This window comes from Chenopodium quinoa, unplaced genomic scaffold, assembly GCF_001683475.1.
Source record: "Chenopodium quinoa cultivar QQ74 unplaced genomic scaffold, ASM168347v1, whole genome shotgun sequence".
In the NCBI taxonomy this organism is placed as follows: domain Eukaryota; kingdom Viridiplantae; phylum Streptophyta; class Magnoliopsida; order Caryophyllales; family Amaranthaceae; genus Chenopodium; species Chenopodium quinoa.
In genome coordinates, this window is record NW_018744348.1 from 252,500 (window position 1) to 280,442 (window position 27,943).

The window sequence follows — 27,943 nt, forward strand, 5'->3', positions numbered from 1 at the left end:
TTGGAGTGCACTAAACTGAACTGAACTGAATTGTACTTAATTAAGCTGAAATAAACGGTATTGAGCTAGATTGATTTTCAACGTTTAAGTACAGTAGTTAGCTTTTTATCACACCATTTAGTGCATCTTCTCATTGGCTAAACTTAGCTGAACATAACCGAACTGAACAGAACTAAACTATAATGAACTTAACTGACACGAACTGAAATGAACCGAACTGTAATGAATATTTCATAAGAGAAGGAAATTAGGAGCTTAACTAAGGGGAACCTGACCAAAATGAACTAAACATAACTGCACTTATGTATTCTGAATTGAACTGAACAGACCTAAATTGAACTATACTGAACAGACCTAAATTAAGCTATACAACATGATTTTTATTTTTCCATCAACTTACATGTAGAAATGAACACCAAAAAAATAAAAATGTCTTCGTAAGTACAAACACAAATTCGATAATATATTCACCACTTAATTAAGCATATAAAGGTTTTGAACAAACAGTAAGTACTACTAGCTTAACTTGAAGAACACTTAAAAAAGCTAAGAGGATAGGGTGGTGATCATTAATAACAAATTAAAACCTTCACCAATATACTACTAGCCTATCAGTACTAAAAATAATAAAAACAAATACTTCGATAATTAAGATAATTACATTAAACAATTTCTTAATTACCCGCTAACATTAGCTATGGGGAGATTTATTTGAACAAATTCCCCTTACAATTACTTACAGTAATTTAAATAATAGGTGAAAATCAGGCCCCAAAAATCGTTGATTAATCTTCGAGTAGCTTGCAGACTCACAAAGTCACAATAGATAATCATCAACTTCACAATTGGTTGAGAGTGGATAATCTAGACCCTCCAAATCAAAATCGCCGTTTTATTCTTGAGACGACCATATTCAGACGACGTATAATCAGAAGTATGGTTTTAGGCGCGTCATCGTAACTAAACAATCCATTAATTAAAAAACCATGATATTTCCAACTCCTGCGTTGGTAAACTCAAAACATGATCTTTCGGTTTCCGGTCACCAACAAAATACTGCTAGTGTTATTTTGGGTGGGAGTACTACTACTTGCTATGGCCCACATCCAATATCTTCCATGTTTATATTTTTTATCTCCTCCACGTCATCTCCTCCTTGATGACATAGTAGAACCGAGGACGTCGAACACAGCCTCGGTGCCACCTCATCCTTCTTCTCAATCTCCCCAGAAAGTGACGGCACGCCGTTTACCGGCACCGTTGGTAGGTAAAAGTTGGTCTGAGCGTGGGGCCCACGTATTAGGAGAGCTGCTTTGTCGTAAATCATGGCAGCTTCTTCGGTTGTATGCCTGTATCAAATGTTCCGAGCCAAACCGCTGAACGTTTCTCCGGATATCGAATCTCCGCTACGTATTTCCCCCAAGGACGTTGCCGGAATCCTCTGTATTTCCGGGTATTCTCGTTCTGAACCCGCTTACCATATTGCCTCATTATTCTTGTCTGGGGTTGCGGGTAATCTTGCACTTGGAACGCCGGCTGGGTTGGGATTTCAGTCCGGGTTATTTGAAATCGGATCTCAAAAATGTGCTTTACAACTCGGGTTCGACTAGTGGGTCTGTCATCTTCGTCACCGGAAGAGTTAGTAGCATCGTCATCTCGTACTGAAATATTGAGGATTTTAGGGGAAGGATATGGGGAAGATAAATGGAGAAGCTTTGTAGTGACACTTTGATGCTCAGAGTATTTAGCCGATGTCATTATTTTAGGATGTTTTATAGATTTGTTCACTTGAAATGCAAAAAGGAAGATTGAATGGGGTTATTGAGTAAGTAGCAGAGTATGAAGATACAAATAACCTGGATAATTGGGGTTTTATTAAAATGGAGGTCGGAGTTGATTTTTTAATTTGATAAAGGAGGAGAGAGTGAACTGAGTAGAAGAAGTAAATGAGGTGGAGGGGAGAAGACTGGAGAAGAGAGCCTTTAATGGGAGGAATTAAGAAGACAACAGTTTTTTAAATTAGCTACTCGTGACATGTTTCAAGGAGTATGTTACAAAGAATTTTTAATTAAAAAATGTAAAATATGGGTGCCTATTATTATGTGTCACTGATTTTTTTGTTTGTTTTAAAATTTTTTTATTAATAAAAATTTGGGAGCTTAATATATTGTCCGAGCTATAACACAAATTTCGTATTTTGTAGTGTATTTTGTTCAATCTTTATAAGTGTATTGTTTTTTTAAAAAACGAGCAATTAGACTTTTACGGAGTACATTACATGTACAGCTCTAATTTTGACTTTGATGTATCTTTTTGGATTGATTAAATCTATATCCATAATATAACAGATGGAAGTAGAAGCAAACTTGAGACATGTTGCTATCTCATTGAAATTTTTCCCGCTCATTATCGTAATCCTAAATGAAGAAAATTTAATAGTATATTATTTCCTATAAAATCTTAGGAATATATTTCATGGTTCAACAAATGAAATTTACCTAAATAATTTACGATCATATTTGACAACAATATACAATCATATTGAATATAATACTCTTATTTAAACCAATAATATATATATATATATATATATATATATATAATATATATATATATATATATATATATATATATATATATATATATACATTGAGAGGGAGGTATAGCTCAAGTGGTAACACCTCGAAATTACTCTCTAATATTAACAATAATAATCCAACTTTAGGGAGTAACTTGGGAGTATTACCGCCACGTGATTACGCAAGGCTTAACAAAGTTTTGCAACGGAAAATAGTACTTGTCTTTCATTAATAATATTAGTAATAATAATAGTTTGTTACACTTTCAAAGTAGCTACACCACTAATACTATGTTTACTAAATTATACTAGGTGATCACCGCCCATCATTCTCAATGCAGCATATAGTTCACGTTGTCTGATCGCCATCACCTATCTACTTATCAAAATAATAACTAGGGCTAAGCCAAAACAAAACAAATATGTATTAGCCAAAATGCTAAGTACATACAAATGCTAGACATGTAAGATCAATTTACTTAATTAAACATGCTTTCGAAGAGATTTAACTTTAATATATCATAATTTATCCAAACCATAAACCATTCTTGAATAGAAATTCAAGTATAAGTTGTCAAAAGAACCAATTTCCGAAATAACCAACTTTCCAAAGATAATTCCGAATAGGATGGATCAATCCATATTTTTAGGTGCACCATGGTGCACATAATACTAATAATAATTGACCCGGACTTGGAATTGGTTGGAATCGGGTCCTAAAATTCGAATCCGGAATTGGAATTGGTTCAACCGGGTCCTAAAATTTAGGAATTGGTATTGAAACCACCCGATACCTACTTATGTATGTAATTGTTAAAATATAATACAAATTATAATTCTTATTTTAGTTAGGTTCATTTTTAGCGTTTAATACTTATATTTATATATGCATTAAGCTATTTGTATTTATGTTATGTATTAATAATACATTTTTAATTTACAAATTAAATACATTCAACATATTTTTATTATTTAAAATTTATTTATTTTAGCATATACTCCCTCCTTTTTTAAATACTTGCTCCACTTTCCTTTTATGACTGTTTTTAATTGGAAAGTTTTTATAATATTTAATTCATTTCTCACACTTAGTGAACCCAACATAATACTCTCTCTCCTCCCATTCTTCCACTACTTTTGCTTTTTACAATTTTTTATTTTCTCAACTACCCCACTACCTCTATATTTTATTACAATCTCCAATTTCTCCTAAAACTCCGCGCATGGAGAAATGGAGCAAGTATTAAAAACGGAGGGAGTATTAGATAACCAGGTACCCAACCGGTTCCGGTTCCAAAAAGTTGAGAATTGGAATTGAAATTAGTTATAATCGGGTCCTTAATTTATTACCCAGAATCGGAACCACCGGGTCCAATTCCGATTCTGGACCCGCTGGTTCCTAACCGGTTCCGAATCCAATTTCGGATACCCGGAATTTTTGCTCACCCCTAGTTAGTTATTATGGAGTATATAAAATCAAATTAACTGCTAATCCAAGAAATAAAAAAGTAAAGTTAAAAAGTACTCACATTTGCTTTTTCATACGTTTGTGCCTTGCTCAATAAGTCAGTGTTCTCTGCAATCTTTATCTGTACTCTCCTCCTTTCTCACTACCCCCCTTCACAATTCGCAAATTTCACTGCTAATCAATCTTTGTTTTTCTCTCCTCTTCAACCTTAAACAAAAATGGAGGATCTCGGTCTCAACTCCCCTCATTCCATGGGAACCACCATTATTGGTGTCACTTACAAAGACGGTGTTATTCTCGGCGCCGATTCTCGTACTAGCACTGGTAATTACTACGTTTCCGGCGATTATTTTCACGATTTATCACTTGCCCAAATCTTCATTTTGCATCAATTTAATTGGGTTTTATTTGATTTTGAATTTGGGGTTGTAACAAAATTTGAGGTTATTGATTCTAGGGTTTTATCGAAATCAATTATGAGCTTGATTTTTTCTGCTGTATTTTGCAGGTGTTTATGTTGCGAATCGTGCATCGGACAAGATCACTCAACTTACTGATAATGTTTATGTTTGTCGTTCTGGATCGGTAATGCCATTTTAATTAAACTTTTTGTTTAAATTTTGATTCTTGTATATAATATTAGCTTGTTTATATTTTCTGTTTAATGTATCATATGCTTTTTCCCTACATCGGAGTTGTATTCTTTGCAATGCTTACATTTGGAGGACATTTCTAGGGTTCTAGTGGATAAATGTTCGTCAATTGACTGAATTTACTGGGAAAGTTTTGTGGCACTGTTGTTTATCCGATGTGATTTTTGTTAAGACTTATAAGCTCTTGGGTATGTTGCTTATTGTTCTGTACATGGTAACAGGAATATTGGATGTGCTGTTTACTTGTGGGATGATTTTAGATTACATCATACGCTTACTTTTAAATGGAAATGGTTTGATATTCGAGTATGTATGGTAGGTTTGTTTAAGCTGTGTGGCTTTCTTGTATTGGCTTTTGTGGATACTGAACTTTTGTTTCAGTTTTATGACTATTGAGTAATTGACTATGCCGTTCAAACTCCCTGTATATTATATTGCTGGTAGAAAGGCGGATCAGGCAAAATTTGAGATTGTAACTCTTTTTTTCCCTCCCGCTTCTTCATACCAAACGCGTAGTTATGGTCTCCAAAATCATCTTGTGAATGTTGAAATGTTGTTGACTATTAGTAAGATGAGTATTAACTTTGTGGATGTTTAGTCAGTTTATTTTTTATTATGCCAGCTAGCTGTCTGATATTTCCTATGGTAATGTAAACATGGTGGAGGGTGTGATTTTTTTGTTAGAAAGACTTTTGTGTCTTAATCAAGATGTTCAATTTTTCTTATTTTGTTTAGACTGGGGGTGGGGAGGAAGATTTTTGTGGATGACTGTAGAATAATCACTTTTGGTTCATGTAGCCAACTCCACTTATGGGATTAAGGCTTTGATTGATTTATTGATTGTTTAGACTGGGGTGGGTAAGTGACTGCAGGGTAAAGGTAGTGTTCTTGGGGCTACTGTGAACATTTTCTCAGATGTCATTTCTTGGAGTATATCATTTGTGTAATGGTGGTGCTTTCATATTGGTGGGTGCTGGTTCAAAATGAGTTTTGGATATCCAATACAGTTTAGTTTTAAAAATATAGGGGTAATTAAGGTGTAAGGGTGTTGGGGCCTCTCCTTCCATGTTTTGGATGTCCAATACAGTTTATTTTCGTATATCATGTGAGTAAAAGGAATGTGGATGTTCCAAAAGTATGTGTTCGAAACCTGTTTTGGAGTATAAGCTTAGTTTTAAGCCCTTCAAAGAATGAGTGAATATATGTTATAATAGTTTATGGTGTAGATTTTATATGGTGTCATCTTTCTGCTTTAGCATTGCACTACTGCAGTAGTTCTCTTTTCTGTTTCCGCTTAGAAGGTATTTTATTAAACTATGACGGAGCCAAGGAGTAAGAATGTTTTAGTACTCACAGTCACAGATAAGCAGCGATACCAGAGAATTGTTTTCCTTCTGTGTAGTCTCTTGGAGTTTTAGCTTTTGGAGAGTGTGTTGGTTATTCAGTTATAGCTGAATGAACTTTTAAATGCTTTTGTACTCCTGATGTGTAGAGAACTTGAACTGTGTTATTTTCTCTGTTCCGTAATAAATTATAAAAAAATATGAAAAGAAAATAAGGGGATGTCATTCACTATGTGCTAATATATGTGTTTAATTCCAAACTTAGCTATTCCTTGGTTTGTATGAATTGTAGCTAGTGTCTAGTATTACTATTATGTATCCCAAAGCAATGAGTGTAGATAGAAGATGCATTGATGTTGCTGACGTGTTAATTCACTGATGTAAGTATGGGCAATTTGCAGGCTGCAGACTCCCAGATTGTATCTGATTATGTAAGATATTTTCTTCATCAGCACACGTAAGGCTACTAATTCAACTTTTAGCTTTATGCTATTGTTTGTGGTAATTGAGGTCTTGGTAATTAGGAATTTTTGAACTTCATCAATGGTTTCCTTTTCTATTGGCTAGCATATTATGCCAATAATATAATTTTTAAGCTTTGTGGATGGTGTTAATATATTATACTTGTGGGATGCTTTTAGAAGTGGAGTATTTGCATTCCCTATTGTCATAGTGAAAGTGCTATTATCTCTCTTGCTTTTGACGAGTGATCTTTCAGTTTCCTTTTTCTGCCTATGCCCAAGGCTCCTGACACTTCTGTAACGGGAGATATCATTTTATGCAAATATATCATGTTTATGCAAAGGCTCTTGCTCGTTTCCCATTGCTAATTGAGTATCTGCAATTCTGAATTTTAGAATTGCCGTGACTCCAACTGTTGTCAATCATTGCAAGCAATGCTTTAAAATTTTTAAACATAGGTTTTTAGCTTAGGGAAGGATCTATTTTATGAATCAAATTAAATTCCTACGGTGCTGTGCTGTTAATCATTCTCGTGCTATAAGGGTACCTTTTATTTGTGATGACTGGTTTCATACAAGTGATATTGGTGAGATATTGAAGAGTTGAGCTAAATAACCTCATCTTATTGAGGAAAGTTTTAGACCCCCCCCCCCCCCAACAACAAATGATTACGTGGTTTTGACTTTTGAGTCTTTCGACACATGGACCTAAACATGAAGGCCATATTATGCACTGCAGAAGAGTGAGCCACATATTTGATACTCTCTGTAATGTGCAAATAAAATAATCACCCTGTGGGATTAAGGCTTCAATTTTTCTGTTGTATAGTAAAATAATCCCTAGTTTTTCAAGTGAGGCTCCCACTTTTGTGGGGTGGGGGTGATGGAAATCTGATGTATGCACCCTTACCTTTAATCTATAGAGGCATTTTTCTTGATCTTCTTATAATCCATTGCTTAAATATTGTTAATTTTGGCTTTGTTAGCTCAACTGGAATACGAAAGGAAATAACATGAACAATAATTATAGTATCCTAAAGCCCTTAAGAGTAGTATCTTTGGTTCACCAAATTCCAACTCACGCAACAATTAATCCGCCAATAAAGAGCGTCTGCTACTTTCCTGTTATGTCTCCTAATCTTCCTAAATTCCTATATAATTTTTCTCGTTTTGTTTGATGGGGATCAAGGGTAATTAAAACTCTTGTTGCATGATGTAGATTAGAACTTCCATTAGAGTAATAACGAAATTGTTTATCTTAATGGATAAGTAATAATGAAATTAAGTGGGTGTCACACTGTCACAGATTTAACATAATATTAATATTTAATGTGAGTCCTTTCACCCATCTTTTCCTTTCTTTCTTTTTATCTTATGTTTCTTAAAATTCTCTATTACAGGATACAGTTGGGACAGCCTGCTACTGTCAAAGTTGCTGCTAATCTTGTCAGACTATTATCATATGGAAATAAGGTTTCTTTTATTTTATAGTTTGTATGATTTGCATGTGTCCTATTCGCATTGTCATACTTTGTATTGAGTATACTCTGACTGGTCATTTCAACTCTTAGTCTACCTTTTTTGAATTTTATTTGAGTCATCAAATCGAGCTTCTCTGCCAATCTTGTCTATGTAGTGACAAGACTGATAACCTTGTGTAAACTGTACACTTTGAGTTCCCTTGAGCATGATATTGGAATGCATTTTCCTTTCCCCCCCTTTTCTCTTTCACCTGATAATTAATGTGTGTGTGTGTGTGTTAAGGCAGATCTCGATTGGGGAGTTTAGAGGGAATTTATTTTTTCTATTACTTGGATTTTCAGCTGGTGATGTATAAATTATAACGTTAACCAACTAAAATTGGATATCGGTATACATAAGAAATTCATGAAGATATTACCAAATGCTGGATTGGTGGTTCTAATTCGGATGAAAGTAGGTTTTTATTCCTGAGCTGCTGGCTACAATAACCAGAAAGTACACCTTGTTTTAATTTTTTATTTTCTATCTAGTTTTATTCTTGTGTAAATCTCTTAAAAACCCTATGAAAGGAAAAGGATAAAGTGCATAACTGAAAAGGAAACTTCTTCTCTAATAGGTTTATCATACTATGTATCTAGGCTCTTTGCTTTATCTTCAGTAAAGTATGAAAGAACATATATTATGAAATTATAGGGGATATTTTCATATCATCCTCTTCTCTCTTTTTTTAACTTAGATTATATGCAAATTTCATAGTATTCTATATTGTTTCTGATTGTTTCTATTTAAACCCGGGCAATGGATGTTACTATGCCTTTTATCTGCTTGTGACTTTTTTGTTTCCTGTCCATAATATTTATCATTTGTCTTATCATGCATCAAAACTTTTTAGATTGCTCTTGCTCTGTTGCTCCATAATAAACAAAATGTTTTTTGAACTTCTACAGGACATGCTACAAACAGGCATGATTGTTGGAGGATGGGACAAATATGAAGGAGGTAAAATATTTGGAATTCCACTTGGTGGAACAATCATTGAACAGCCTTTTTCCATTGGAGGTATGTCTTTTTTGAGCCAACTCTTCCATGCTTGACAGAGCTTACACTTTTCCAGTTTTTTTATACTTAATTATTACTTTTGTTGGTGTATCACTTGTCATAATGATTGATTTGCTGCTGCCTGAGACTAGTAATTCATGTTCATGGATTTCTTTTTTATTAATGTTTAAACTGTTTTTTGCATTGACAAATTTTGTGTGTAAGAATTTGTGGGTGTATAATTGTGGCCATGATCATTATGATATAATTCAAAATTTTGGTCACATGAATCTGTCTCTCATCCCCATTCTAGTAAGATGATTACAATAAGATTTTGATTTCTGTGTATAAGAGTCAATTGTTTCTTCATGAACACTGGAACAGTAATAGATCTAGTTAGCAGAAGTTGCTATGCTGAAGGATGTGTCATTGTGATTTGTTGGAAGTCTTGGATATTCAAATTGTGTTTGTTGGATGGCTTTAGTATAGTTGAATTACTAAGGGATGGATGATGATGTGATTAATGTAGGTTTATCCTTGCTGTAACTTCGGTTTATTTCCCTTAATTGAGTGGCGAGTTTCCCAAGGAAGGTTCTGAGAAAGTTAGGTTTTAAAACATGTCAAACATGTCCATGTTCTTATAAGTTTTATGCTGCCCTATAGTCATGCATATGCTTAACTTGCTAAAGCATTCTCTTACAGGATCTGGCTCCTCGTATTTGTATGGATTCCTTGATCAAGCATGGAAAGATGGAATGACCAAGGAGGAAGCTGAGGTACTTTGAATTGTTGTGCTACATTCATATCTGTGTTACCTGCATTGAGGAAACAAGTTAGAGCTTGGCCTTTTACTGATCTGGATATACTTGGTACTTGGTAGTGCTGTTCTTTGAATAATACTTGGATGATAATTTATGCTCTGTTTGTTTCTGCCTATTTTGTCTTAAGTTATTTTAACTTATCTGAAATTATTTTGTGAGATAAAAATAAATAAATTATTTTATCAGAACTTATATATGTACCGGTATAATATTTGTTGCACTTATCTCAACTTATTTTGTCTAGAATAAGTGAATGTAAGTTTAAATAAGATGAAACAAACAGACCCTTAGTTGAGTGTCTGGAATAAGTCAATGTAAGTTTAAACAAGAAGGCTAAGAGAGTAAGAATGCTTTGCTTACTTCATTCCAACTCCATTTTGCATCTCATTGCTTTGGTTGTATATGTGCATACTTCATCTATTCCTTGGAAATTGTCAATATTTTCATTCTTAATATAGTCTAAAAACGGAAAGAAACATTTGTGTCGTCTTACCATCATAAGACCACTTTCGTGAATCATGGTAATCATGTGACTCTATCCCAATTTCTCTCCCCTTGGACAACACACCTACAAGGTTGTTATGACGATTAAACTGTCTTATTTAATAGTTTGTTAAAAACTGATCAATTGCATCATATCAAATGATTTCCCCTGTTCTTTCCCCTTTAAATCCGAGATGTAGCTAGCATATGCTGTACTATGAAGAGCCAACTATTTTGCTATTTCTTAATAAATTCTGTCAATCATTTCAGGATCTAGTGAAGAAAGCAGTCTCCCTTGCCATTGCCCGAGATGGTGCCAGTGGTGGTGTCGTTCGAACTGTCATTGTAAGACCTCTTTCCTATTTTCCTCTCTCTTGCATTCATTTTCTGCTGGTTGAGTACAGTGTCCCATGTAATCTCATCACAAATTCACAATGCTAATGAAATTGAACTCTGATTGTATTGTTTCAGATCAATGAAGAGGGAGTGACCAGAAATTTCTACCCAGGTGACCAACTTCCACTGTGGCACGAAGAATTGGCGCCACAAGATTCCTTGTTGGATATTTGGGGAACTGCTGCAAGCCCTGAGCCAATGACCACCGAATAGACCTAGCTTTAAACATTCATGCAAACTTAAAATTTCGAATGCCTAAATGTTTGGGTTGACAGTTTGAAGTCGCAAAAGAACAGTGTTTGTAGTATTCAGCCCTAACAGCTTTAGATTTGTTCAAAGGGTTTGGAAGCAAACATTCATCCAATTTGGTGGCCTTAGCTTTTGGGTATAACCCTTTGTTTTGGAAATGGGAAGCTCTTATATGCATGAATGTCTCTCCCTCTTTAAAGAATTACTTTTACTTTTTACGTCCACTAGGCATGGGGTTAGGCTATGCATATCAAACCAGAGTAAGAAACATAAACAATATAGTTTCTTTTCTTTCCTTTTTCTTTAAGGTATTCATACTAGAAAATATGATATGTTTTTTTTGAAGAAAGATCATATCAAATTAAAGCTTTTAAATATACTCCCTAATATTTTATAAATCATCATGTCCAAGTTAATAATATTTTAGTTTTTTTTTTTTTTTTTTTTTTTTTTTTTTTTTTTTTTTTTTTTGAAGAAAGATAATATTAAATCTTCAACATATATTCGGTATTATTTTATAAACCATGTCCAAGTTAATATGGATAATAAGGAATACTCTATATATCACAAACATCATGGTTTTAGAAAACTTTGGTTTTAATAATCCCAACTTTTTATTATTCTAGAATAGTTTTAACTTTAGAGTGTGTTTTCTGCTAGTTATCCTAAATTAGTCAATAATCTTTTATATTAGGTTACTTGACACTCATCAAGCAGTGATTACTGATTAGTACACAAAAAGTTTGTTTTCTTAAAAAAAAATATCAGAAAACCCTAGCCCCCTCTCCTTCTTCCATCAGACCACCCCAACTTTAGCCCTACCGGAAAAACTTCCCTCCCCTCCCCATGCGGATACGACCGACCACCCTTACCCCATGTCGAAAACCGCCCTCCTTCCCTTCCCCTGCCTTTCCCCACCTTGGAAAACAACCCACTTCCTTCCCCAATCCTTGAAAACAACCCCTCTCCTTCCCCACCTCGATATCACCTAAGGGTGTTAGATTTGAAGTGGGGGAAGGGAGGGGGAGGTTTCAAAGGTTTTGGGTGGGCTGGCTAGCCGTCTTTATGGGTTGGGGTTGAGGAGGTTGGCCGGTTTTGAGGCTTAACGTGGTTGGCCAATCACGGTAGTCAGGAGAGGGGTTTCGGGTTAGAGGATGGGGGTGGGTAGGTTGAAAGTTCTAAAACATGCCTACAAAAGTATACCAAAAACTATACAAATTACAAAAGAAAATGCATCTATTCAATGAGTAATTTCAGAAAGAACCAAAATAATTTATAGTAAGGTTGGTCTACCTTGTACAATTGCATGTGGTTCATAAAACATGCTTACAAAACGTGGTGTGAAATCTTGAATAATTGATGGGGCAAAACAACAAGTTTGCTCGCTGGGTCAGTGAGGACATAATTGAGATGTGGAAAAGATATGTTCTTGAAATCCCATTGAAAGTTTGCTCCCGTCATTTTTTAATTGATACTTTCCAGTAATTTCTTGCAAGATTCACTTATTATTAGAATTTTCTTATACAAACTATTATATTTAGTGTTATATTGTATAAGATCTCGCTAATATACGTCTCCCGGGCTTTGTATAAACATTTTAAACACTACTTAAAGTTGTACGAAGTATTAATTTGGGAATGCATGATAAAATCACGCGTCGATCGGTGTAATTATTGTTTATTTTTATTTAATCTTTTTATTTTAAGCTAGCTTATTTAACGTCCCCGAGGCGTTTTTTAGCATTTGCCAATTGTATAATATGTTCATTTTGTTATAATTGATATTTTTATAAAATCAATATGTATCATTAATTAATTCATTATTGTTTCACATATATCAATTGGGGGCCAATTGACCAGATTGGTAAATAAAATAGACCTGTAGCGATAATTTGGTAAAAAAACTTACTCCGGCGACGTACAACTTGGTAAAAAAAAACTAACAATATGCGACAATTTGGTAAAAATAATAAACTCCGGCGACATTTAGACCAAAAAATCTATTTTTTCCCGACAAACTCTTTAAAAATCCTATTTTAATTTGTTTTTGTGTTCTTAAATTTATTTTTTCCATTTAAAATTTTGAATTTACATGTCATCCCTTTTTATTTCCAACCCCTTTTTAAAAAAAATTCATTAATAAGAGGTATGAAACTTAAGTGAAAATTGATACTTAACGTTTTTTTCTTCAAATTATTATTTCCGTAAAAAAGGGTTGGTAAAATAACAAGAAAAACGAACTATATTAAGCATTCGCAAGTAATTTATCGGAAATTTTTGTATTTTTTGGGTTAATTGTCGCCTGGGATTATTTTATTTACCAAATTGTCGTTTAAGGTTAGTTTTTTTTACCAAATTATCGCCGGAGTAAGTTTTTTTACCAAATTGTCGCTAAGGATTTTTTTTATTTACCAATCTGGTTAATTGGCCATCAATTGGGTAGGCTAAAATTCTATGAACCTATTAAAAGTGAAAGTTGAAAGAAATTACAACTTACTGAATACTGATAAAACTGTCACCATTGATCAGTAATATCACTAGTGTGAAAATGAAAAGGCAACATGGGTGGTGAGTGACTTTATTATTTCACCAATTATCGTACGGATCATTAATGATATACGGAGTACAATACTTGAATGGTCTTTGTTATCACCCCATTTTCACCATTTTCTCACACAAATTTCTGCAATCAAATCAAAAATGGACGTTGGAACAATCCTTTCTGTTGCTGAAACTTTCCTTGCAGCGCTGGATTGTGATCAGGTCAAAAAAATCTGCTCCATCGCTAAACTCGATCAACTTCGTGACACAGTCATAAGAATCAAAGCTGTGCTTAAGGATGCTGATGAGTCCAAGCAAGAGTTGTCTGACCAAGATCAGCGCTTTATTGAACAACTCAAGGAAGCTTTTTACGAATCTGCAAGGCTTGTCGAAGGAAAATTCATGGTGTTTATTTAGAAAAGTAGCATTTGGATCACATCTCTTAGACCTTCCTGAAGACTTGGTCAAAATTGGAGAAGATATTGTAGAGGAATGTGCTAACGTCCCTCTTGCAATTAGAGTGGTGGGAAGTCTTCTCTATGGCCAGGATAAACAAAAGTGGCTTTCAATTCAGAAGATGGGATTAGCAAAAGTTAAAGAAAGCCAAAATAGCATCATGTCTATATTGAAGCTTAGTTACTATAAGCTTGAATCTCCATTAAAGAGTTGCTTTAGCTACTGTGCAATTTTCCCCAAAGATTATGTGATGAAGAAGGATACATTGATAAGGCTTTGGATGGCACATGGCTACATCCCATTGGATGATCATCAGAGCCTAGAAGATCTTGGCGAGGAATATTTCTCAATCTTGTTGCGGAGATGTTTCTTCCAAGATGTGAGCGAAGATGAAGATGGTAATATTAGGTCATGTAAGATACATGATTTAATGCATGATCTTGCTCAACAAGTTGTGGGAAAGGAGATTTGTAGAGTGGAAAGCATGAATGGGGATTGGAAGAACAAGGGGCATGTGTAAGCTGAGTTGGCTCCACACTATTAATGAGTTTGTGTTGGGAGACATGAGTTCAAGTAAGAACAGCTTACTTGAAGGATTGGAAGATCTAAAAGCTCTAAGTAACCTGAAAGGTATTCTTGTGATCATGGTTCGATATATGAAGACAGGTTATAAAATAAATGGTGGAAAGGAAGATGGGTGCCTGGTGAACAAGGAACATCTGAAAGAAGTGTTCTTTAATTTCACTAAGAATGGAAGAAAGGAGTATGAAGAATCAGTGATGGAAAAGTTGCAGCCACATTCTAATCTCAAGACCTTTAGTATGGAGGGATATCAATGCCAAGTTGGGCAAGGGACAATTATAACTTGGCTAATCTTGGACAATTATTTGGTGTTGCGAAAAAGTGGAATCAATGCCGAATTGGATGTCCAAACTCACCTCTCTTAGACAACTTCAAATCAGATATTGTTTAGCACGGCTGAAAGAAAGATGCCAAGAATCAACCGGAGAGGACTGGCCCCACATTCAACACATTCCTTCCATTTATATATCAAATAATTAGTGTATTTCTAGACTTAAGGATTGCATTGCTGTTGTAACTCCTACAAAATCACGAATCTATGATGAAATGGGTTCTTGAGATGGATTAATTATATAGCCTTGTGACATACTACTAATTAAACTAACAACATTGTCACCATTTTAAGTGATGTTCTTATTATAATATTTGGGAGTGAATTGAGAATCTTGTTTTTAATTTTTATGTATTGATGCTCTGGTTTTTCTCATGAAGGAAATGGTGTCCAGGAATCTTGTACTTATATCTCTATCAAGGAACCTGACTCGCTATTTTTGAAGACGGAAATGTTGGTGCAATCTTTTCATTTTTCTTCTTTTCCGGGTAGATTGTAATATTGTATGAGATTATGTCATAAAGTTTTTCTCATGCACTCTTGTGTGATTATGAAACAGTTGAGATGCTGATGAATTTACTTTATAATTCTTCACACTAATGAATTCAATCATTGTAGTAATTTGCTTCAATGGGTAAGACTAACCCAACTCATTATTTGCTTGCTGTTATCATTCTTACAACCTGAAGGCCCATGGGGTTCGTTTCGTTTCTGAACCAGTAGACCACACACTGTTTCTGAAAAAAACCTCATATTGGATATGCAGTTGTGTTGTGTAATGTTTACATTATTAGATATGCTACTAACCAACCAACCTCACTTATCATTCAAGATGTTTTCTTATTCCATTGATGAAACGACTTCTTCTGACGGGTTGATTTTACTGTCTGGTGACTTGAATAAGCTGCTGCTAATAAACCCTTAAGAAGTGATCTTCTATTGTTTTATATCTATATGTTTATAAATTATAATGGTACTTTGAAGAGAGTTGCAAATTACCAATTCATGTAATCATTTCTTGTTCTTTTCGGTCACAAATTTCATTTCCAGATACTTTTAGGCTTATATCTCAGTCAAAGGACCCTGCCTCAGCAGTTTTGACCTACTCGTACATGTTTCCTCAAGGCACAGTTGCTGCTTTTCTCCCACCAAAAACTTATACTATTGTTTTATGACACTATTCAAAGTTCATTGCATTTCTTTTTTGATTAAATTGAAATTATAAAACTACGTTAGCTAAGTTTCTCTCATGTACTTTTATGTCATTCTGAAACTATTTGAGATGCCGATGTATTTGCTTTGTTACTCTTCATAGTAATGTTGCTATTCTAGTAATTTGCTTCAAGGGTACGACTAACTCAACTGTTTATATACTTCTTGTTACTTACCTGACCACCAGGTTGGCTGGTTCTGTATCACTTGTTGAATATTGCATATAAATCAACATTGTTAGTGATGCTCTTATGTTTTTTGTTCTTTTAATTTTGTTATTTTATTATTATTGTTATTGTTATCGTTATTGTTAATGTTATCGTTATTTTTGTTTAATTTTTTAATAGATTGATGCTCTGGTTTTTCTCAAGAAGGAAATGGTGTCCAGAAATCTTGTACCCATATCTAAATCAAGGACCCTGACTCACTATATATTTTGAAGACAAAGTTGCTACTAGCCAGCCATTATTATCTCATCAGACAATTATAATGTTTTACTTTTGTATTACTAGTAATTAATTAATACACTACTTGACTACTATCCAAATGTTCTTGCAATCTTTCCTTTTTTCTTCTTTTCCGGGTAGATTGTATTAGATTATGTCACAATGTTTGCTAAGTTTTCAACATGCACTCTTGTGTGATTATGAAACAGTTGAGATGCTGATGAATTCGCTTTGTTATTTTTTCATACTAATGCTGTCATTCTAGTACTTTGATTCGATGGGTAGGACTAATTAACCCAACTAGTTAGTTGCATGCTGTTATCATTCTTATGACTACAAGGTCCATGGGGTTCATTTCGTTTCTGAACCACTAGGCTTCGTACTGTTTCTGAAAAAAAAATAAATCATATACTACCTCCGTTAATTTTTATGTGCAACTTTGGATTATTTTATATTCTCACAAATAATATACCAAAGTTGCAAATAAAAATTAACAGAGGTAGTATTTGATATGCAGCTGTAATGTGTACTGTGTACATTATTAGATCCACTAGTGAAATCGAGTCAAATAACACAAACTTTAATCCTAACAATACCTACATGGTACGAGCAGCTTAATACTCAAAGAAACAGAACAAGATCCTGATGTTAAGCAATTTACAAGATTGTATGTGGTAAACAAGATGACTATGATAGTGATTTCTGATCAAGTTGCATACTGATCAGGTTAGCTATTTAATTTTTAATTCCCCATATTATGTAGTGTAAATAGAATAATTAATGTATTTGTGTATTGTATTCTTAATGGTATTGCTCACTTGCTCGGCTAGTTTGTGATGGCAAAGAATCACTCAATCTTTGATTCCTGTGATTCTCACCTATTTGACTAATATATGAAATATTTTGCTACTAACCAACCTCACTTTTCATTCAAAATTAGTGTGTGGCCTCGGGCTTTGCCCCGGATGACACTTTGAATAATTTCATTTTTATTATGCATTAAATGACATGTTAATGTTTTTAATTATGGGCATATTAGAATATAATGACAAGACTATTTTCCAAAAAAAAAAAAATGACAAGACTAACTTAATTATTTTGGTTTATTTTTTTATTTTTTTATTTTATTTATTTATTTGTTTATTCTGCAGTATAATACCTATATGTATTTATATATAAATGTGGATAAAAAAAAATCAAGATTTAAATCTAGCTAAGATGGTAATATGTGTGACTATGTTAGCTAAGTTTCTCTCGTATACTTTTATGTGATTCTGAAACTATTGAGATGCTGATGAATTTGCTTTGTTACTCTTCATATAAATACGGAGTACTGTTATTTTAGTAATTTGTTTCAAGGGGTACGACTAACTTAACTGTTTATTTGGTTGTTCACTTCTTGTTACTAACCTTACGACCTGAAGGCCATGAGGTTTGTTTGTTTCTGTATTGGCCTACATCAAATCTTAAAGCTAAATGGTCTTATTACTTAATTACTCAAGCCCAAGTGTCTTTGGCTTATGACAAATTATGCCCACTTATAAGAGTATGGACATTTAATCACCATCACTTAACTCTCATTGATAACCTTAGCCGAAAAACAAGACAAGTCAGGCTCTCAGATAGGCGTAAGGCTTGCCTCTCATAATACTATAATCTCAGCCACCTGCAAATCTTCATCTGTCATCATGTTTACCTCTCAAACTATTTCACGATAACTTAGCTTAAGTAGATAGAATATCCTTAACGACATTGCTTGGGACTAGTACCTTGCAAGTCGCTTGGGGCTCCTTTTAGCTCTCGGGTATGCTTGGAGCTCGATTTAGCCCTCAGGTACGCCTAAAAGTCATTTCGGCTCACATGACAACCTCTCAGCTTTTATTACGCTTATACCGCGTGATATCCAAACTTTGTGTGATCTCGTTCACACATCACGCGTGGGGCTAAATGTTTGGGCCCAGTACATGTCCTAAGCCCAATGCATCTGAAATGACAAAAATACCCCTCCATGGTCCAGCCCATTATTAATCATAACAAAGTACGGGCTTACCCCTAATCTGTCTACTCAAGTACAAGACTGACACCTGAAAAGTACATCTATAAATATCTCATCATTCATTAGAGCATGAATATTGGAGAGGATGGTTTTATCCTCTCATTCATTCTCTCTCCTTACCCTATTTTGACACCTCACACTCTCTTTCATCCACTTCATTTTCCACTATCTCTTTCCTCTCTTCCATCCTCTTCCATTTATTTTTCCCACATCAAAGGGTATCCTCATGATATATTTTATACTATAAATATGACCCCACCATATTATTATTCATTGTTTGTTATTGATAAGATCTAATAATAATAATAACATCAACATTAATAATAATAATAATAATAATTAGTATTCCGTAATTAGCATACATAATAAAAATTACCATACTTTACCAATATTTTGATACAATAACACATGGAATTAGGAATAAAAACACTAATTGATACACTAAAGTACAACAAATACAAGAAATTAAAGACAAATAAGTAAATATCCTCCTTTTTCCTTACCGATTATAAAAAGAGAGGAAAAAGAGGAAGGAGTGAAAAAGGTAAAAAATTAAAGTGCATAAAAAATGGCCAAAATTAGATTCATTTTATAGAGAAAAAAATAATAAAGCCATCACAAAGTTTCGTATACGATTGGCTGTACCGTGCGGCCAGCCATATATTTTTTTTTTCATTTTCTCTCTCCTCTCTCTTTCCTATCCTCTCCTCCAAGCTTCAAAACGTCGTTGCCGTCACCATCTTCGCTGTCGCCGAAGCTCCTCGAAGCTCCAAACTAACCAGACCTCCGTCGTTGTCGTCTTCGTCTTCACCTTTGCCGGCGAAAGCTTCAAACGAACCTGACCTCCATCGCCGTCGTATTCGCTTCATCTTTGCCAGCGAAATCAACCAAATCGACCTTCATCTCCGCCGTCGTCTTCATGTTTGTGGTGAATTGCAGATTTGAAGTGAGATTATGAGGAATTGCTTGAAGCTCCAAACCCTAAAATTTCCCCCAAATTTCGAAGCTCCATTTTTCGATCTAGTGAGGTGGTCGATCTGGTTGCGCGGGTTGTGAGGAGGGTGAGGTGGTCGATCTGGTACGGTGGTCAGGTGTGGGTTGCTGGGCGTGGTTGGTGTGGGTGGTTTTGGGATCGGAGTTGCTGGTGGTTAGGGTGGGTTTTAGGATCGGAGTGGGTATGGGTTGTTGTGTGTTGCTGGTGGTTCATTGTGTGGGTTGGTAGGCGCAATTGGTGGGCGTGGTTAATGTGGGTTGCTGGTGGTTGGTGGGCGAGGTTGGTGGTTGCTGATGGTTAGGGTAGTTTTGGGGATCAGAGTTGGCGGTAGCATGGTTGCTGCCCGTGGTTGCTGGTGGCGTGGGGTCGTGAGTACGAGAGGTGGTGGTGATGTGGTGAAGTTTAAGGCTTTGAGGTGGTGTAGGATTAGGGGTTACTTACTTGGTTAGGGGTTACTAGTTCCGGTCAGGGGTTACTAAGGGGGTTACTAGGTCCGGTTAGGGGTTACTTGGTACGATCAGGGGTTACTTGGTCCGGTTAGAGGTTACTTAAGGGGTTACTTTGGGGGTTACTTGGGGAATTAGTAGGGGGGTTACTTAAGTGGGGTTACTTTGTGGGTTACTTGAAGGGTTACTTTGGGGGTTACTAGAGGGGTTACTTTAGTGAGGTTACTTGGGGGGTTACTTGAGGGGTTACTTTAGGGGTTACTAATTGGGCACCCTGCCGCACCGTGCGGCCAGCCGCACTAGAAACGCACTGTAAAGCCATTGGTGAAATCAGTTTTTTAAAATAAGTTACCGTTTTTCACTAATTACCATTATACATATTTTGAGGTAGTAAAATTTTGTTAAAAATAAACAAATAAAAGGTTGACACTTGTCAAGCAATTGGAGGCCAAATTGAAATTCTAGCCGTTGCCCTTGTTTTTGCTACTTTGAAGTTTCTGTCATATGTCAGTAAGTTTTCAATTTCTTTTTTTTTTATCAGCTAAACGTCGTGGTTTGTCCATTAAAATTGCTCAAACGGTGGGTTTTGGCTGATTTGCTCCATCCTCTTTGGCACAAAGGACGAGGTGAATAATCCTTCACCAGATGAGGATGAATGAGAATCCTCTTCCCCTTGATGATCCTTTATACTACCTAACATCAAAGAGGATTACTCCAAATCAGCAAAAGTACCATACAAGAGGACATATATCCTCTTTGATATTCATGCTCTTAATGAAGGGAAATTTTTCATAATTCTCTCTCTACTTTCTTTTTTTAAGTATTCTCTCTATACTTTCTTTCTCTAGAAAGTACATTCGTTGACTTAAGCATTTTGGAAGGGCTTTCCCGGGTTACACCCTCGGGGCAGCTAACCTTCCTTGTTTTGGACACCGAGCTCTCGGACCTCAAGACGGAGCCCTCATACTTACTCTAGCCAAGCGGAGTTCAAAAGATACTCAAGCATCCGAACAATAACATTATGACATGTTGATATACCTTGTAATACCCTAACACGCTTATGAGATAGTTAAGATAATTTTTCCCTTAAAAAAAAATTAAGATAATTTATAGTAATTTATTTATTCATTTATTTTACACAATTTAAAGTAAATTGCTCAAAACCAAATTTTCCTATATTTTTGTGCCATTATTTTTTCTATTTTTCCCATAATATTTCAATTTACTATCTTTGTTGCAGAGAGTGAAAATTAGAACAATGGAATATGATGCAGGTACTGCCATGGTTGAATTTGGTGAACAAGTTCTTCATCAACAAAAACAACTTCCAGATGATCTAATTCGCCACCATATTCTTCCAAAACTTCCCATCAAATCCCTAATACAATTCAAACTTGTTTCCAAACAATGGTATTCTACTCTCTCTTCTCATCAATTTGCTCTGTTTTACTCTCAATTATCTCCCCCTTTTCACCCTTCTTCCCCAATTCAATTCCTGTTCATTCAAAATCGGAAAAATTATTACATATTTTCTCATGATGATGATGTTGAAGTAGATGAGATTGATATTAACAATAACAAGAATTTAGTGAAATTAGGGTTTGATTTTGATCTAGAGCTTGAATCTGGTGAAGAGCTTCATTTGATTGGTACATGTAATGGATTAGTATGTTTAGCTTCTTGTTTTGGTAATTTCTTTGTTTTATGGAACCCTGTTATTGGCAAATTTAGAAAGTATTTTGATGATGAACTTGAAGGCTATTTATCTATCCCTTTTCGGGTTTCGTGGGGATTTGGGTATGTTTCTAATGTTGATGATTATAAGGTTATTAGGATTATTTAATTGGGTGCTACCCTAGAGATTAGGGTTCATGTTTTCTCATTGAAATCCAACAAGTGGACAAGAATTGCTGATGAACTCTATCAAGATATCTTTTCATTGAGGAGTGTTGTAACTGATGGAGTTTCTGGATCGTTACCTGAAGAAGCACTTTAGCCCGAAAAATCACATGAGACAAAGTTAAAAAGGGACCTTACATGTGAGGGGGAGTGTTGAAGAATAAACCTCTCAAGTGCCACCACATGTAAGTGTCCCACATTGGTTGAAAAAGAGAGAGTTAAACACTTTATAAGGCTAAGGGGCTACTCCTCCTATCGCCATATGGTTTTGGAATGGAACCTCCTTGGACTTGTGAAGTGGACTCTCTCTCTTGGTTTGCGGGTGCGGCCCAGACCCACGTTTAACATGGTATCAGAGTCAGGCCCACGATATGCGACCTTAAATGGCTAAAGTTCACTGGGCCAAGAGTAGGTCCGTGTGAGGGGGAGTGAAGAAGCACTTTAGCCCGAAAAATCACATGAGACAAAGTTAAAAAGGGACCTTACATGTGAGGGGGAGTGTTGAAGAATAAACCTCTCAAGTGCCACCACATGTAAGTGTCCCACATTGGTTGAAAAAGAGAGAGTTAAACACTTTATAAGGCTAAGGGGCTACTCCTCCTATCGCCATATGGTTTTGGGATGGAACCTCCTTAGACTTGTGAAGTGGACTCTCTCTCTTGGTTTGCGGGTGCGGCCCCGACCCGCGTTCGACATTACCCTATTCATTCCACTCGATGCAAGGAGTTCTGGTTAATGAGACTCTATATTGGATTGTGTCTAAGGTTGGATTGTGTCTAAGGTTAATGAATGGGGTATACAAGTAGTTTCATTTGATTTAGTTTGTGAGGAGTTTCGTGTTGTTTTGAACATTAGTGTTGATTCCAATTCTATGTGTGAAGATAGATTTTTATGTGTGATGGGAGGGTGTTTGTCTAAATATGGGGTAAATTTGTGGAATGATGTTTCTGTAATACGTATGCTGAAGTATCCTGGGATGATCGAAATTATTTGTCTCTCCAGCAACTTTAATTTAAAGTTCTGTGAAAACATTGTTGGATTCACAAGGACTGGCAAGTTTTTCTTTGTTCTGAGAAATTCAACATTTGGACTTGTAGACCCAAACTCAAAACCAGTTAAGTACACGCGACTTGCAAGATTTGATAGGCTTGGAGGTTCTCGTATTGCTTCCTTCCCCTATTCCTATTTCTACAATTTTAGGCATACAGGTTTACAGATTGATCTTTATTCTATTCGTGCTTTGGCTTGTACGGTTTCTTTTGCACATTTTTTTAAGGAAACGTTAGGAAGACATTTTATTATAAATCAGAATCTGCTAAAATTAAAAGACTTTGCGGGAACGAATCCATACAGACAAACTCTGAATAACCATAAGTATCCCATCTTGCCACTGGGTGGGCTACCCTGTTACTTCCCTCTGTTCATGTGAAACAAATAAAAAGCATCAAAAGATTGATAAAAAGTCCCTACCCAGCTACCCTATAAGTCCATAAACTATTTATTTTATTTTATTTTATTTTTTACTATGAAACCAAAGCAATTTTATTTTATTTAATTGTTATGTAACCAGAGCAAGGTCAATTGGAATTGCTATTTGAGTTCAATAAGGTGGACTTTTATTAAGCTTACTAGATAAGCCTCGTGCGATGCACGACATAAAAAATTCTTTGAAATAAATATTTATTCTACATATGTCCCTTGTATGAGATAAATTATTAAATATAACCATTAATAGTAATGCTATTTAGATCTAACTAATCTTGAAATAAGAATATAAATTTAAGTAAATTATGCAATACAAAGTACTCTTTAACCGGGAGTAATTATATTTTGAAACCATATAGTAACTCAGCTCATAAATTCATCATAATATAATATATGGAATATAATATAATATATTAATTGTTTAAAAAAAATATTGTAATAATTTAAGGTAAAAATAAAAATAAAAATAAAAATATGATATAAGCAATTAATTTAGGCGGGAAAATTTTCAACCACAACTTGACATGTGTACAATTTGAAAAAAATAATGATGTCAGCGGTTGTTGTTTTAGTTTATTTATAGATTGAAATACCCTAAATTTGAGGGTAATTGTATATAGTAATAATTTTTATACTAAGTTTTAACCCATGTAAAGATAGCTTTTAATTTATAATGAGTTTGATTGTTTATCTTTTAATAAATACTTTTTAATTTTTAATAAGTTTAATTGCATTTTAATGTATATTTTCTAATAGATACAACTCATACAACGGGTCAGAGTACGTAGTATTTTGACGGATTGCACTTTTTTTTCTTTTATTCTTGCTTCGTTTTTAAATACTTGCTCCACTTTCCTTTTTCATCCGTTTTTAAATACTTTGCTCCATTTTCTTATTTGGAAATTTTTTACAATATTTAATTCATTTCTACCACCTAGTGGACCCAACAAATATCATATTTTATTCATTTCATATTCTCTCACTTTCAATTTCTCCAATACTTTTGCTTTTTGCAATTTTTTAATTTTTATTCTTCTACCAACCCCACTACCTCCATATTTTATTATTTTTCTCCAATTTCTCCTAAAACTCCGCGCATGGAGAAATTGAGCAAATATTTAAAAACGGAGGGAGTAAATGATAAGAGGAGGACTATAGGAGTCGAACTCATGTCACACCCGTGGAATTTCGCGTTTATTTAATTTACTACTCCCTCTATTTTTAAATACTTGCTCCATTTCTTCATGCGCGGAGTTTTAGGAGAAATTGGAGAAAGTAATAAAATATGAAGGTAGTGGGGTAGTTGAGAAAATAAAAAAATTGTAAAAAGTAAAAGTAGTGGAAGAATAGGAGGAGAGAGAGTATTATGTTGAGTCCATTAAGTGTGAGAAGTGAATTAAATATTGTAAAAGCTTTCCATAAAAGGAAATAGAGTAAGTATTTAAAAACGGTTGAAAAAGAAAAGTGAATCAAGTATTAAAAAACGGAGGGAGTATCCCCCAATAACAATCGGGAGATGACCTAACCACCCAGAACTGATCTCCGAATCCGGATTAGAACAGGATAGAACATAAAAAAAACAAAAAAAAAAATAAAATTGTATACTCCCAAATAAAGGGGTACAATCGCAAAAATTCCCTTGAGTGAGAGCTGTTCCACCACCCCTTGTTCCGACTTCACCACCAGTGCAGCTGAGGTTTACAGAAATGGAAGATGAAGATTCTGCCATGGCTGAGCAATTTCTCAAGCTCCCACCCGATATTATTTTCTACCACATTCTCACTAAGCTGCCCATCAAAACCCTAATGCAGTTCAAACTAGTTTCCAAATTATGGTATTCTACTCTCTCTTCTCCCCAATTTGCGCTTGCTTTCGTTCAATCATCTCCCTCTTTTCACCCTTCTTCCCCAATTCAATACTTGTTCATGAAAAATGGGGATAACCATTATCTTTATTCTCATGATGATGCTGTTGAAGATGAATTTAGTACTAACATCAACAAGAATATAGCGAAATTAGGGTTTGATTTTGGTGTTGATTCTGATGAAAACCTGGTTTTGATTGGCACATGTAATGGACTAGTATGTTTAGCTTCTGAATCTGGTAGTTTCTTCATTTTGTGGAATCCTATTATTGGCAAATTTAGAAAATATATAGACTATGATTTTGTAATTGATTGGTCTAACCCTAATCGGGTTTCGTGGGGATTTGGGTATGTTTCTAATGTTGATGATTATAAGGTTATTAGGGTTACTGAATTGGGTGCTACTCTAGAGATTAGGGTGCATGTTTTCTCATTGAAATCCAATAAATGGACAAGAATTGCTGATCAACTTTATCAAGATATCTTTTCACTGCAAAGTATGTCAGATGAAAGATTTGAATTCTGTAGTAATGGAATTTCTCGTTGGTTTCCTTATTCATTCCACTTGACGCGAGGAGTTTTGGTTAATGAAACTCTGTATTGGATCGCGGCTAAGATTAATAGTCACAATGTACAAATTGTTTCTTTCGATTTAGGTCATGAGGTGTTTCACAACTATATGGACTTGAATTTGGATCCCGGTCATATTTCCGAAGATTATTGTTTGTGTGTCATGGGAGGGTGTTTGTCTAAGTATGTGGATTATATGGGTGGTAATGGCGCTGCAATACATATATTTAAGTGGCCCGGGATGGTAGAAACTATTCTACTCGACAGAGACAGATCACAAGACATCGACATTGTTGCATTGAGTGGATTCACTAGGTCTGGCAAGTTTTTCATTTTGGTGGGAAGTGCAACACTTGGACTTGTTGACCCAAGCTCAAATCCAGTCAAGTACATCCAACTTGCAACACTTGATAGACTGGGGAACTCTTGGATTGCTAGTTATGTTCCAAGCCTAACTTTACCTTACACCACCGACTAGTCATCAGGTACGTGTTCATACTTTGTTTGCTCTGTACAATTTCTATAAATCTGAATGCTGCTGTTTTGGTAATTATATGCAATGCTAATGCTGTTGCGGTTGAAGATTTTTATTTTTTAAATCACTGGATTGTAGAACAAAAAAGTGGCAAACTTTCGGCTTCTGTTGATGGTGTATACATTTCAATAAGTTTATTGGGTTATAGTGGTTATTATAATATGCCTGTGTTTGAGAACTGTCGTACAATTCAAACTTATTTGCATAGGTAGAAGGGTGACTGTTAAATTATACGAAGTATTGTACTATGTATTTGTATGACAGAATTTCACAAAGAAGAAGAGAGAGTCATTGAATTCCGATTTGCCTCTTCTAATAATTGTTTGTCTTCGGATTTATCTATATTTCTTGCCATCAAGGAGAAGGAAAAAAAAAATATCGTATGTCAATGTAAGCTCCATTCGTAAGACAACTGAAGTTGTAAATTCAAATTAACAGTGATTTTGGCCTAGTTCATATTGAAAATTTGATTTTTGTTCTGAAAAAAGGACTGGAAATGTTTTTATTTTTCAACTTCAAATTTCTTGTAAAACTTCTTTTTTACTATTTCTATGCCTGCATACTAATAAATTACAATGAGACATGTTTTAACCGGAGATCATCTAACCTCTAGGTGAACTATCATGAATAAATTTTCAATCAAAAGTGATTATTTACTAAATTGTTGTATCAAGCGACTCCCTATGTCAATTATTGCAGTGATCAGCTGCAGCAGCAACCTAACATAAGCCTGATTTATGAATATTGAAGGAGAAACATTGTAGCAGACATTTTGGCCAAGCAGGCAAGATGCAATCTGGATACCATGTATCAATCATGTAATTTGAGTACCCCTCCTCCGGTCTGTAGTAAAGCTTTTGCTAGTGACTGAAAACTCTGCCAATTTCTGAGAGTGCACCTGGATTATCTATACCAGGAAACTCTACTACTTCTCTGTACTAATACTAAACTAAGTTAATGTGGTCCTTCGGTTTTTGTAAAAAAAAATTGGTTGTATCAAGCAACGGCATCTTGCTGCAACATACTTTCCTACGGAAGGTCAGAAGGGGAAAAAATCTTATTTACTCCGATATATGAGAATTGTTTTGATGCACTCTCACCAGTGGTATACAGTTTGATCCCTCTGTGTGCTGTAGCTTGTACTGATTCTTCTGCAATTTATCATCCCTTTGAGCAGATTATTTTTATTTTTTATTCTTATGCTTCAACTCCTCCAGTTCTGTCTGTCATACAATATTTGTTTTAGTTTAGCTATCTTCATTCTTCAGCAAAATCAATGTTCGACATTAGAGGCTGATCCTCCATGGATTACTGCGAAATCATTGATGTACTAACAGTAGCCACGAAGAGCTTCCATTCGCCAGAATTTCTAGAGTTAAAATTATCTGTATGGGAGTTACAGAAGTAGAAGTTGTCACTAGCAGTAGCAGCTCTCTATATGCCGGAGTGAGCTATAGAGCAACTTGATCAGAGGCTAAACAGAAAATGTTGGCTTATTTTGGGTGATAACTTTACCGGATGTATTAAAAATTAGGAGGAGAATGACATGTTTGAA

The 27,943-nt window shown here is 34.9% G+C and overlaps 3 protein-coding genes and 1 pseudogene across 4 annotated transcripts; 3 read left to right on the forward strand and 1 right to left on the reverse strand.

Annotated features, from left to right (window-relative positions):
* Nucleotides 1–1,323: 1,323 nt before the first annotated feature.
* LOC110696339 (ethylene-responsive transcription factor CRF4-like) lies at nt 1,324–1,758 on the reverse strand. The gene has a single exon (XM_021873631.1). The coding sequence runs from the start codon at nt 1,756–1,758 to the stop codon at nt 1,324–1,326; it is 435 nt and encodes a 144-aa protein (XP_021729323.1).
* Nucleotides 1,759–4,080: 2,322 nt separating this feature from the next.
* Nucleotides 4,081–11,153, forward strand: LOC110696279 (proteasome subunit beta type-6-like). Its single transcript, XM_021873560.1, has 8 exons — nt 4,081–4,370; nt 4,555–4,631; nt 6,444–6,499; nt 7,904–7,976; nt 8,933–9,044; nt 9,726–9,799; nt 10,598–10,672; nt 10,799–11,153. The coding sequence occupies exons 1-8, from the start codon at nt 4,265–4,267 to the stop codon at nt 10,934–10,936; spliced, it is 711 nt and encodes a 236-aa protein (XP_021729252.1). The 5' UTR covers nt 4,081–4,264; the 3' UTR covers nt 10,937–11,153.
* A 10,098-nt stretch (nt 11,154–21,251) lies between these two features.
* On the forward strand, nt 21,252–23,553 carry LOC110696340 (annotated as a pseudogene).
* Nucleotides 23,554–24,717: 1,164 nt separating this feature from the next.
* LOC110696280 (F-box/kelch-repeat protein At3g23880-like) lies at nt 24,718–27,481 on the forward strand. Of its 2 annotated transcripts, none has more exons than XM_021873562.1 (2): nt 24,718–26,338; nt 27,088–27,481. In XM_021873562.1, the coding sequence occupies exon 1, from the start codon at nt 25,126–25,128 to the stop codon at nt 26,329–26,331; it is 1,206 nt and encodes a 401-aa protein (XP_021729254.1). In that variant the 5' UTR covers nt 24,718–25,125; the 3' UTR covers nt 26,332–26,338; nt 27,088–27,481. The 2 variants fall into 2 exon arrangements, with proteins under 2 accessions (XP_021729254.1, XP_021729253.1); XM_021873561.1 differs by having other exon boundaries at nt 27,139–27,481.
* Nucleotides 27,482–27,943: the final 462 nt, after the last annotated feature.

Bases quoted from the DNA above. Each gene is read 5' to 3' on its own strand.
- LOC110696339 (XM_021873631.1), bottom strand. From the start codon at position 1,758: ATGACATCGGCTAAATACTCTGAGCATCAAAGTGTCACTACAAAGCTT.
- LOC110696279 (XM_021873560.1), top strand. From the start codon at position 4,265: ATGGAGGATCTCGGTCTCAACTCCCCTCATTCCATGGGAACCACCATT. The intron at 4,371-4,554 runs GTAATTACTACG...TGTATTTTGCAG, and splicing joins CGATTCTCGTACTAGCACTG to GTGTTTATGTTGCGAATCGT. The intron at 10,673-10,798 runs GTAAGACCTCTT...GTATTGTTTCAG, and splicing joins GTGTCGTTCGAACTGTCATT to ATCAATGAAGAGGGAGTGAC.
- LOC110696280 (XM_021873562.1), top strand. From the start codon at position 25,126: ATGGAAGATGAAGATTCTGCCATGGCTGAGCAATTTCTCAAGCTCCCA.